We start from the raw sequence: 13,174 nt of genomic DNA, 5'->3' as shown, positions 1-13,174 counted from the left end.
ATGAGCCTAGTCTGCACAAACCGGGTTGTGATTCAAGGACCACCCCCCCCCCCACGCTTGGGGATAAGAAAGACACAAGGACACAGTATATAAGGTTAATGGGCTAGAAAAGGCCACAACTTTATTGATTACAGCATGTGAGAGGTATTGGCTTAGGCACTGGATAAACAGCAGAGCTTGACTCCACCCCCTCAGGGAGGGGTGAGTCTAACAAGGGTTAACTACCAGTAGGGGGAGCCTGCTGATGCAAATACAACTGTAAGCTCTCCCCTGATGTCACCGGGGGTCATGCCATGGCCCCCAGCCACAGCAGGGCAACGGACAGGATCCACGACTGCCAGATTCCTTTAACGGAATACCCATAAAGTGAAGGGCTAGGTGATGGCCACACCCTGCCCTTCCATACACCAGCAACATATTCCAATGCCTAACCGCCACACACTCTCACCTCAAAATCAGCCCCGCTTCAAAAGTAATGCTAACACTGGGGAAATGGCAAGGCACACACACTCTCTCAGTCAGAATCATCCACCCAAGGGCAAAAAACACACACAGCCACGCCACCAAACCTCACAGCCGGAGCTGGTCACAAGCACCCACTTTGCAAGCTGCTGTTGCCTCCTGGAGCTTCCTTCTGCCTGCAAAAGAGCGAGCGACGAAGTCCTGTCCTACAGTCTTGACCTGTTGAAACCCGGCAGCACAATGAGGGGAAAGAGCTGCCGCGGCCGCATTTGAGCAGCTAAACCCCGCCCCCAAGCTTCCCTACAATTGGAAGACTAACTGGGGAGCATGGTGCAGCAGCAATGACGGCAAGCAGGGGCCGGAACGCCCCCTGCGAAGTGCGAGAATGGCTCCAGATCGCAACCCCTCCCCTCCGGGAGGAGGAGAGGCTTTGCAAACAACCCAAAGTGCTAGAAGACTCGCACACAACCTTGTCCTTGACAGCCTTGGACATCCAGGTGAAGGGATACCTGGCTACCGCTGTCAGGACCAAATAGCTTTGAGTAGGTGGAGTGTACAGGCCCCAAAGTATACCAGTTCCAGCTCTCACTTACCATAGTAGTTTTGATATTCAAGTCTAGAAAAGCACTCTTTCACAACTGAAGGGTGGCCATGCAATATATAAGCAATTTTAAAAATGGGGGTTCCACAATTAAAAACTCACCCTCTCTGGTTGTCAATGACCTGAATTTCGTGGTACCCGAGGAAAGCCTCATCTGCTGACCTAAGCTCCCAGACAGGTGGCTGTGGGAACAGGTGTGTGTGTGTTTTTCAGGTACCAAAGTCTCCGGCAGGTAGGGTGGTCCTAATGCTTGTATTCTCTTTACCCTCCTTGTGATTTAAGCTGGGTGGCAGTACATTTCCACACTTGCCTCCTTGTGAATAGTCCAAGTGCCTATTCCCGTAGGCAGGCCTTATTTAGTTATCTTTTTTGAATACAGCTGCTGGATATTCTAGAGCAGAGATGGGGAACGTGGCTTTCCAGATATTGTTAAACTGTAGCTCCCATCAGCACCAGCCAGCTGGGCACTATAGTTTGTTAAGGGTGTTAAGAGTTGCTAGGACACCCCTCACAGCCACAATTCCCAGCACCTCTAACAAAGGATGGTTCACAGGATTCTCTGGGGGAAGCCATGGCTGGTGAAGCGGTATAAGAAGTCTGTTAAATGTGTGGTGTGGTTGCTAATTTTTAAGTCAGTCTTAAAAGCCTCTCTCTCTTGAAACACTTCCTCTTAAAAGCTGCTATCTTAGCATTGGTTATTTTAATATTGACAGTTCTTGTTGGTTGGGTTGTAATTTATATTGATATTTGTAAACCATTCCAGCTGGCCTAGGTTTTTAAGATTGCTAGCACCATTATTGTTGTCGTGTTTATTGTATATGGGTCATATTCAACTGTCCAGTTCTGGTAGCAAAAGCAAGTGCATGGGGCTTCTCCTCTCACACATTCCTTGCATCTCCACCAAATCTGCTCTCGAGAGTTAGGACAACCCTTAAAAGAGAGTGGAGGGAGAAGAAAGAGAAGTTCATTCTGGTGGGCAGGCAGAAAGGCTTCCACTGATGGAATAATCTCCTTAGTGCTATGTTGAATTTTATCCTATCCAGGGCCGTCTTACTCATAGGCACTAGGGGTGTGGGGCACCCACACGCTGGGCTCTCAGAAGTGCCAGGCCAAGAGTCCAGGGCCCCAGAGTTGAGTCCAGGGAAGAGCCCGCCTGTCGATCGGAGCGCCGCAGCAGGCTCTTCTGCTGCGAGTGGCTCTGCGCTGCGAGTTGGGGGGCAACCGAGCCAGCAAGACGCTGAAGTGGCCAGCCAACTCTGCCCTCCTGCACGCCTGGGACTGGGCAACCAGGGGGGGGGGGCGCTGGGTGGATCTTTGCACCCCAGTGTCACATAAGCTTACGGCAACCCTGACCTCATCTGTACTGTTTTATAATGTTATGAGTTGTTCTGGATTTGCCCAGAAGTGCAGCACACAAGATACTTTAAATATAAAAATAAATTAAACACTTCTTTAAATAGCAGCACACTGGGCCTGTTTCCCATCCATGCAAGATAAAATTATTTTGCATATTTAGAATGTTGAGCCAAATTTGTATTTGTTAAAACAGGCTTCAAAATAAATGTGACTATATTGAAGCTTTTTATTTAAAAAATGGTCATCTATTTCATAGATAGAAACAGTACACCAGCTGCTCAACAAATCTATTCCTTGTTCATGAGCAGAAGTAAAAACAATGTTTTGCTTGTTCTCTTCTGCAACAATTTTTAGATTTTCTTCTTCATGTCACATGTGGTTTTTAGGACAGATGTCTACAGGTTTCCTTAGTTTTTTGTGTGTTTTGTTATTATTGTTTTTTTTTAAAAAAATATCTTTCTTATATATTTTGCTTCTACAAACTAATACAAGGAGAATATAGAATTAGCAGACAATATAATTTTATAACACCTTGAAATATTTTTTTATTTAACAAAATGTAAATACCACCTGATTGCAGTAACACCTCAAAGAGGTTTGGAAAAAGAAACTCTTTAAAATTATCAGTAAAAACAGTTAAAAGTGGGCATTTAAAAACATTCAAAACTCATTAAACTTATACAAAAAGCTAAAGTCAGATTTAAACACATGTAACTTCTACATGTCCGGATAGGTATGCTTTAACAAAAATGCTTTAAGTAGGTGCCAAAAAGAGTACAGTGATGGCACCAGCCTGATGTCAGTAGAAGAGTTATGAGAAACAGAGGAATTATGAGTGGAAATTATATATAATCTATCACTATGTTATGCATGTCCATATGTGCTCTCATGGTGAACAGTTGGTGAATACAGTATTTGAGTTTTACTGTACACAGTATCGAAATGCACACAGTAATATTGTATATTATTGCATTCATAATAATGTACCACCACTGACATCTGCAAGGGATGAAAGTAACAAGACCCTTCCTGTGATGATTTAAGCTGGTCACAAGCCAGCTCTCTCAGGAAGAACTGGGTGGCAGGAGTTGCCCTGACTTCCTAACCTAGATGTTGCCACTGGATATGATTTGGGGATGAAGAGTGCTTCTGGGAAGGGACTGCTCCTCTGAAGTGTAACACAGCGACAAACTACCGTGAACACTGGCATGTACTGGAATTTGCTTTCTCCTCTTCTCTCCCATTCCTTTTTCCTCACGTGCCAAGGATCTTTAGATTGTGAGCCTGAGGAACAGGTGCATCGAATTTTGTAAGCTGCTTTAAGAGCCTTTCAAGGACAACACACACTTTAATGTTCAAAAAGTTAAGATATGCACAATGGGCTGTTGGGGTCATATGGTGAAAGCTTGCATGCTTTCTTTCTAATAGAAGACAGAAACAACAGGTAATGCAGTTCAAAGCATGTTACAAATAAGCCACTTATAATTAGCATTAGAAGAGGAGAGCGCAAAATATGGTCTGAAGCTCAACATCAAAAAAACTAAGATCATGGCCACTGGTCCCATCACCTCCTGGCAAATAGAAGGGGAAGAAATGGAGGCAGTGAGAGATTTCACTTTCTTGGGCTCCATGATCACGGCAGATGGTGACAGCAGTCACGAAATTAAAAGACACCTGCTTCTTGGGAGAAAAGCAATGACAAACCTAGACAGCATCTTAAAAAGCAGAGACATCACATTGCCGACAAAGGTCCGCATAGTTCAAGCTATGGTTTTCCCAGTAGTGACGTATGGAACAGAGAGCTGGACCATAAAGAAGGCTGATTGCCGAAGAATTGATGCTTTGGAATTATGGTGCTGGAGGAGACAGAGCTTTAGGGCAGCAGCTGAAGAAGGAACAAAAAGGGTTTTCTTGTGTGAGTTTCTTGTGGCTGTTTAGCTGCTCTCTCTGTGCAAAGGTCAGAGGGGGCAGGGCTTCTGTTGAGGTAGGTGATTAGCTGTGGGAGGAGCTTATCAGAGCTTTAGGGCAGCGGCGCGCGCCTAGCGGCGCGCGCAGTTTGATCCATTTTTTAGATTTAGGGGAGCTAGTCTCAAACATTTGTTGGGGGAGACCTAGGTTTTTTTTGGGGGGGATTTATTTGTCCTGTCTCCACACTTTTTATGATAGAGGACCACTGTAGTCACCCCCAACGACACGTTCTCAAGATGGAGGGTGAGGGAACAGCTGCAGTCGCCTGTGGTTCCTGCGCAATGTTTGCCATCTTGCCAAAGGTTGCAGGCAGCTTTACCTGCAGCAATTGCATGTTGATTGCCCTCTTAAAAGACAAAGTCCAGCAACTGGAGGAACGTGTAGCTACGCTCCAAAGAATTAGAGACCTGGAACTCTTCTTGGAAGCAACAGAGCACACCGTCTCCACCAAGGAAGAGACAGGGGACTCCCCTGAGAAGGTGGCTAGTTCACCAACACAGGAGCCAGATATATGGAGAAACGTGACTCAAAGAAGTAGGAGGCCCAGGGTTCGCTCTGATTGTTTAGAAATACGCAATCGCTTTGAGGTCCTTTCCCCTAGCATGGAAGACGAAGAGCAGACTCCATTTGAGGATCTCTCCCTCATTACAGTCGATCAGGTATATGAAGACGAGGAGCAAAGGCAGTCCTCTGGGAATGTCCAGGCGACCTTGGAACCGACAGCTCACAGAAGAACCCCGACCAGACCTAAGAGGAGGCGTGTAGTGGTGATAGGGGATTCCCTACTGAGGGGAACAGAAGCAGTGATCTGTGGGCCTGACAAGATGTCTCGGGAAGTGTGCTGTCTCCCCGGGGCTAAGATCCAAGATGTAACTGAACGACTGCAAGGAATCATAAAACCCACTGACAAATACCCCTTCCTCTTGGTTCATGTGGGAACCAATGACACTGCAAGCAATAGCCTCCAGAAGATCAAAAGAGATTACGAGGCTCTGGGCAGGAAATTGAAGCAATTAAATGCACAAATTGTCATCTCATCTGTCCTCCCAGTTGAACGACGTGGCCCAGGGAGAGAGGGAAAAATTGTGGAAGTGAACAACTGGCTTCGCAAATGGTGTAAACAGGAACGGTTTGGATTCTTAGATCACGGAATGCAGTTTCTTGAAGATGGACTTCTGGCAAGCGATGGGCTGCACCTCACAACGGTTGGGAGGAATGTTTTTGCAAAAAATCTCAGAAACCTCATCAGGAGGGCTTTAAACTGACTAATGTGGGGGAGGGAGACAGTGCTCCTGAAGGTAGGAGTCTATCAATTGATGAAGATGATCATCCAAATGTCATAGACCGAATGGAGCAAAGAGCATGCAGACCTAGTGGTGTGAGGAAAAAATCCTTAAATAAGAGACACGGGGGAATGATTAATGGACTTCAATGTCTGTACACTAATGCGCAAGGCATGGGAAATAAACAAGAAGAGCTTGAGCTCCTGGTACAGCAAACTAAATATGACATAATAGGAATCACTGAAACCTGGTGGGATAAATCCCACGATAGGAATGTAATAATGGAGGGATACAATCTATTTCAAAGAAACTGACCAGACAAGAAAGGAGGAGGAGTGGCGTTATATGTCAGGGATGTGTATACCTGTGAAGAGATCCAAGATTTAGAACCTCAAAGCCAAAGTGAGAGCATTTGGGTCAAAATTAAGGGAGAGAAGAATAACAGTGACCTCATTGTGGGAGTTTACTATAGATCCCCAAGCCAAACGGAGGACATAGATGATGCCTTCCTGGAACAGATGGCCAAGCATGCAAAAGGAAGGGAGATAGTAGTAATGGGGGACTTCAATTACCCGGATATTTGTTGGATGTCAAACTCAGCCAAGAGCATAAGGTCAAACAGATTCCTCACTGCCCTTGCAGACAACTTCATTGTCCAGAAAGTGGGAGAAGCAACAAGAGGAACAGCCATTTTAGATCTGGTCCTAACCAATGTTGATGACCTGGTTAGTGGGGTAGAAGTGGAAGGATCATTAGGCGCGAGTGATCATGCTCTTCTGAAGTTTACTATACAGCGGAAAGGAGCAGCCAAGCATACTAGGACTCAATTTCTCGATTTTAAGAAAGCCGACTTCATAAAGCTTAGGGAAGTGCTGGGTGAGATCCCATGGACAGTAATACTAAAAGGAAAGGGAGTTCAAGATGGCTGGGAGTTTGTTAAGAGGGAGATAGTAAAAGCACAACTTCAGGCAATACCAATGAGACGGAAACATGGAAGGTGCCTAAAGAAGCCAGGGTGGCTATCTAAAGAACTTTTAACTGAGTTAAGATTAAAAAAAGGATGTGTACAAAAAATGGAAAAGGGGGGAAACCACCAAAGAGGAATTCAAACAAATAGCCAGCACGTGTAGACACAAAGTCAGAAAAGCTAAAGCACAAAATGAACTCAGGCTTGCTAGAGAGGTTAAAAGCAACAAAAAAGGCTTTTATGGGTATGTTAGTAGCAAAAGGAAGAACAAAGAAACCGTGGGGTCACTCAGAGGAGAAGATGGTGAAATGCAAACAGGGGACACAGAAAGGGCTGAACTCCTCAATGCCTTCTTTGCCTCAGTCTTCTCCGATAAAGAAAACAATGCCCGACCTGAAGAATTTGGAGCAAATGATTCAGCAGAGGAAACACAACCCAGAATAACTAAGGAGATAGTACAAGAATACTTGGCTAGTCTAGATGTATTCAAGTCTCCAGGGCCAGATGAACTGCATCCAAGAGTATTAAAAGAACTGGCAGATGTGATCTCAGAACCACTGGCAGTCATCTTTGAGAATTCCTGGAGAACAGGCGAAGTCCCGGCAGACTGGAGGAGGGCAAATGTTGTCCCTATTTTCAAAAAGGGGAAAAGAGAGGACCCAAATAATTACCGCCCAGTCAGTCTGACATCAATACCAGGAAAGATTCTGGAGCAGATCATTAAGCAAACAGTCTGTGAGCACCTAGAAAGGAATGCTGTGATCACCAATAGTCAGCATGGATTTCTGAAAAATAAGTCATGTCAGACTAACCTGATCTCGTTTTTTGACAGAATTACAAGCCTGGTAGATGAAGGGAACGCAGTGGATGTAGTCTACCTTGATTTCAGCAAGGCATTTGACAAGGTGCCCCATGATATTCTTGTAAAGAAGCTGGTAAAATGCGGTCTTGACTATGCTACCACTCAGTGGATTTGTAACTGGCTGACTGACCGAACCCAAAGGGTGATCATCAATGGTTCCTCTTCATCCTGGAGAAGAGTGACTAGTGGGGTGCCACAGGGTTCTGTCTTGGGCCCGGTCTTATTCAACATCTTTATCAACGACTTGGATGATGGACTCAAGGGCATCCTGATCAAATTTGCAGATGACACCAAACTGGGAGGGGTGGCTAACACCCCAGAGGACAGGATCACACTTCAAAACGACCTTGACAGATTAGAGAACTGGGCCAAAACAAACAAGATGAATTTTAACAGGGAGAAATGTAAAGTATTGCACTTGGGCAAAAAAAATGAGAGGCACAAATACAAGATGGGGGACACCTGGCTTGAGAGCAGTACATGTGAAAAGGATCTAGGAGTCTTGGTTGACCACAAACTTGACATGAGCCAACAATGTGACGCGGCAGCTAAAAAAGCCAATGCAATTCTGGGCCTCATCAATAGGAGTATAGCATCTAGATCAAGGGAAGTAATAGTGCCACTGTATTCTGCTCTGGTCAGACCTCACCTGGAGTACTGTGTCCAGTTCTGGGCACCACAGTTCAAGAAGGACAGTGACAAACTCGAACGTGTCCAGAGGAGGGCAACCAAAATGGTCAAAGGCCTGGAAACGATGCCTTATGAGGAACGGCTAAGGGAGCTGGGCATGTTTAGCCTGGAGAAGAGGAGGTTAAGGGGTGATATGATAGCCATGTACAAATATATAAAAGGATGTCACATAGAGGAGGGAGAAAGGCTGTTTTCTGCTGCTCCAGAGAAGCGGACACGGAGCAATGGATCCAAACTACAAGAAAGAAGATTCCACCTAAACATTAGGAAGAACTTCCTGACAGTAAGAGCTGTTCGACAGTGGAATTTGCTGCCAAGGAGTGTGGTGGAGTCTCCTTCTTTGGAGGTCTTTAAGCAGAGGCTTGACAACCATATGTCAGGAGTGCTCTGATGGTGTTTCCTGCTTGGCAGGGGGTTGGACTCGATGGCCCTTGTGGTCTCTTCCAACTCTATGATTCTATGATTCTATGATTCTATGAGACTCTTGAGAGTCCCATGGACTGCAAGAAGATCAAACCTCTCCATTCTGAAGGAAATCAGCCCTGAGTGCTCTCTGGAAGGACAGATCGTGAAGCTGAGGCTCCAATACTTTAGCCGCCTCATGAGAAGAGAAGACTCCCTGGAAAAGACCCTGATGCTGGGAAAGATTGAGGGCACTAGGAGAAGGGAATGACAGAGGACGAGATGGCTGGACGGTGTTCTCGAAGCTACCAACATGAGTTTGACCAAACTGCGGGAGGCAGTGGAAGACAGGAGTGCCTGGCGTGCTCTGGTCCTTGGGGTCACGAAGAGTCGGACACGACTAAACGACTAAACAACAACATATTTAGAGGGGGCAAGAGAGTGGGGCCCTAAGTTATAGCTTGTTTAGCTTATACGTAAATCCGGCACTATTTGGGCTGAATGTGTGTTGGCTCTTCTACAGATCTCACATCCAGTGATGGCAGTCAGGCATGGAGCAAATCCAGTGGAGATAATCCTTAAGACACACACATGAACAGCATTTATCTTCTGAACGGGGCTTCAGCTGCTACAAAGCAAGCTCCATTTGTTGATCTTATGAAAGGAATCCCACATATCGTTGGCTTTCTGTTCACCACATGAACATGCATTGTGGCTTGGATGCATAATGAGGCAGCAAATCTGAGTAAATTATGGCCAGGTTACATTTTGCAGAGGTCACAGAAAGCCAAAGAGAATGCAATTTTGTCTCCTTGTAATTACTTTTCTCTTCTAAATTACCTCCATACAAGAACGGTGGCTGAAAAGCACCAGGACATCTATTTAAATGAGTTCAGTAGCCCTGTTAGTGTACACCAAACATTCTTAATGCACGTTAGTGCTGGAAGAAAACTATTTACCTAATCCAAACAACAAGATGTTATAAGGACTGAAGAAGATTCACTGTGCTAATATGTCTGCAGATGGTATGTCTGCATAGGCTTCATGGAATGAGTCAAGCAACACATTACATGGTCATTGTCATTTGTTCAAAGCATTTTGCACACACTGTTGTAGAGACCATAGGAGTGTTGTAAAGTTAAAAATACATTTCTGGTATTAAAAGTTTTCTGCATCTTCATACTAGTGATATTAGTTACTGGTCATGGTGCAGGTATGAAATTTTGCTTTATGCTAGTGTTTTATTACGCATTGTTTGCTTTTCATTATTTTGTACACTGCTTCGAGATTTTTGTATCTTAAACTGTTTTATAATATGAATTCATGATTCCCCTGAGAGTACCCAAGGCATTTTGATTCCTGATGAAGAAATTCAAATGGCAACTTCTGTGGTACGAAAATATAATAAGTGACATTATTGACCATTCATTGACCCAGACAATCCCATCCTATAAGTCCTTCAGCTTTTCTTCCCTATGATTAATTGCCTCTCTGACCAAATCAACTGAGATTTTCATCAAGTGCTTAAATAGAACAACTATTATTTATTTAAGTAACCTTAACGTATTTCTACCAGCAAACTTAACATATGAGAAGAGAGAAAGGTGTACCTGTTGGATGCCTACTTACCTAAAGACCATGTGCTTGCTCCACAGATCCTGTACACGGTCCACAGAATGTGGAGGTTGTTGACATCCGATCTCGGCAGCTGACCTTGCAGTGGGAGCCCTTCGGATATGCTGTGACTCGTTGCCACAGCTATAACCTGACAGTCCATTACCAGTATGTGTTCAACCAGCAGAAATATGAGGCGGAGGAACTAATTCAGACGTCATCACACTATACTTTGCGGGGACTGCGACCATTCATGACTATCCGACTGAGGTTGGCTCTTTCAAACCCAGAGGGCAAGATGGAGAGTGAAGAGCTGCTAGTTCAAACTGAGGAGGATGGTAAGGAAAAAAGAAAGCGCTAATGACTTAAAATGTTAAAGTAGTTGAAAACACAAGTTGTGATTATCAGTGTGTACACGTGCACACACATAGACAGCCACAAAATGCAAGGGAGGCAATAATAAAAATAATAAAAATAAAAATGTATATCACAATCTTGTAACTAGCCCTGAATGCCCTATTTAAGTTGATGACCTGAGCATTTCTGAATACTCCTTTCTTGTGGGTGGAAATTTTAGAAGAAGAAGGTATACAATATTGTAATATTGTAAACAATAACTGCTTTTTCTCATGTCCTTCCTAGTTCCTGGACCTGTTCCCCTTGAATCAATTCAGGGTGGACCTTTTGAAGAGAAGATCTACGTTCAGTGGAAGCCACCAAATGAGACTAATGGGATAATTACACTCTATGAGGTAAGGGGAATTGATTGTTAGATGATGCAAGATGTACTTCTACCTGTGGTGAATGTGGTGTAGACGCTTTTTAGGTGTTGGCTGTGTGTCCCAAGGCCTGCATCTGGTGTTGGGAAGAAAAATCTATGAAAAATACTGCAGACCAAAACTCTGGAATAGAAGAGGCCTAGATGCTGCCTTATTTCCAGGTATAATTAGCACTACATGAATAGTTTTACTGCATTGCATGTGCAAATGCATTTACACTTAAATCTGTGCGGCTGATATTGTCTCATGCCCACCAGTTGGTGGTCATCTTCTGATATAGGTTGATAGATAATGGCATCCACCTTGCACCTTCTCTGTGCAGTGTCTGGCATTTGCTATATGACAATGTATTTGCTAATAACTGCTTGGAATCTTAGGGCCTGCAGACTGCATCTAGTCATTTTACTTCTCACTGTAATTCCTTTTGTTCTCTAGGGCAGTGTTTCCCAACCGGTGTTCCGCGGCACACTAGTGTGCCGTGAGACGTTGCCTAGTGTGCCGTGGGAGGGAGGCGGGCGAGTCGGGCGGCGAGAGGCGGGGCGGCGGCGGCGAGCACACGCGGGGCGGCAAGCGAGCTCCCTCCCACATCCCATCGCCGCGAATGCAGGCTTTCGCTGAAGCCTGGAGAGCGAGAGGGGTCGGTGCGCACCGACCCCTCTTGCTCTCCAGGCTTAAGGAAGCTATCCCCCCAGCCGCGCAAGCTCCCAGAGCGATGCCAAAGCTGCGAGCACCTTCGCCATCGCTCTCCGACCCGTTCGGGGGGCTGGGGACGGGAGAAGCTCCCGGCTTCCCCCGCCCCCAGCCCGCGCAAGGTCCCAGAGCGATGCGGAAGGTGCGCGCACCTTCGCCATCGCTCTCCGACCTGCTCTGGGGGCTGGGGACAGGAGAAGCTCCGGCTTCCCCCGCCCCCAGCCCGCGCAAGGTCCCAGAGCGATGCCGAAGGTGCGCACACCTTCGCCATCGCTCTCTGACCTGCTCTGGCGGCTGGGGGCGGGGGAAGCTCGGGCTTCCACCACCCCCAGCTCCTGCAAGCTCCGGGAGCAATGGCAAAGGTGCGCTCACCTTCGCCATCGCTCTCGGACCCTTTCTGGGGGCTGGGGGTGGGGGAAGCTCTGGCTTCCCCCACCTCCAGCCCCGCAAGCTCTGGGAGTGATGGCGAAGGTGCGCTCACCTTTGCCATCGCTCTCGGACCCTTTCTGGGGGCGGGGGAAGCTCGGGCTTCCCCCACCCCCAGTCCCGCAAGCTCCGGGAGCCACTCTGGCTCCCATTCTGGGGGCTGGGGTCGGGGGAAGCTCGGGCTTCTCCCGCCCCAGCCCCGCGTCTGGGGGGGGGGATAATTTTTTTCCCTTTATTTCCCCCCCAAAATCTAGGTGCGTCCTATGGGCCGGTGCGTCCTATAGGGCGAAAAATACGGTAGTCAATATAGGCACAGAGTTAATTTTTTAAACATTTTCTAATGGTGGTGTGCCTCGAGATTTATTTCATGAAACAAGTGTGCCTTTGCCCAAAAAAGGTTGGGAAACACTGCTCTAGGGAAAAACAAATATCCTCTTTTCGTATGAGTTGAGTTGTTGGTAGAAATCCTTTCTGGGTTGAAAACAACCCACAGTCTTTACAATATGTACTCTTGGCCTGCATACAAATTTCCCTGAGCTTTTCTGTTAAGTGAAATAATAGTCTTTTGGGATCATTATCCACATCATAATGGATAATGGCCATAGCAGAGAACTGGGGGGGGGGGAGATGGGGTTGCCTGTGGGCAGGATATCATTATTACTTTAATTTTAATCCACTCTGAGAGTCCTGTGGGGTAATCATTACCAATATAAAATAGAGGAAGTGAAAAATCAGCAGTGTTGACAAGGTAGCCAAATGAAGTTCATGAACTCTTGTACAAAACTTAGGTCCTGAACTCTGTGTGACGGCAGCAAGGGATTAAATGTGAATACTAAAATTCCATCTAGTTTCCTGCCTATAATTTTCTTGAAAGGCCCATTTGATGCACTGAAAGAAAATATTTTAAGGTAGAATACGATCTTGCCTGTTGCGTCTCATTTCAACCACTTCTATGACTGTAGCAATTCTACCGGTTGTCTGTGCTGTAAAAACAGATGGCAGAGGGCTGGCTGTTTGCAGCAAGGTTAATGTGCTGAGCCTCTCACATCTGGAAACATGATTTTCGAAAGTGGT

The 13,174-nt window shown here is 45.9% G+C and overlaps 1 protein-coding gene across 2 annotated transcripts in view; it reads left to right on the top strand.

Annotated features, from left to right (window-relative positions):
* Positions 1–13,174, top strand: part of PTPRT (protein tyrosine phosphatase receptor type T) — a 619,644-nt gene that overhangs the window by 440,288 nt on the left and 166,182 nt on the right. For both annotated transcript variants that reach the window (XM_028734967.2, XM_028734972.2), the window contains exons 8-9: positions 10,247–10,543; positions 10,848–10,957. In XM_028734967.2, the coding sequence (XP_028590800.2) occupies positions 10,247–10,543; positions 10,848–10,957 (407 nt within the window). The remainder of the gene's footprint in view (positions 1–10,246; positions 10,544–10,847; positions 10,958–13,174) is intronic.

The sequence above is a fragment of the Podarcis muralis genome, chromosome 5, assembly GCF_964188315.1.
Source record: "Podarcis muralis chromosome 5, rPodMur119.hap1.1, whole genome shotgun sequence".
Lineage (NCBI taxonomy): Eukaryota > Metazoa > Chordata > Lepidosauria > Squamata > Lacertidae > Podarcis > Podarcis muralis.
Note: the sequence above shows the minus strand (reverse complement) of the source record. Positions and strands in the feature narration are given on the sequence as shown.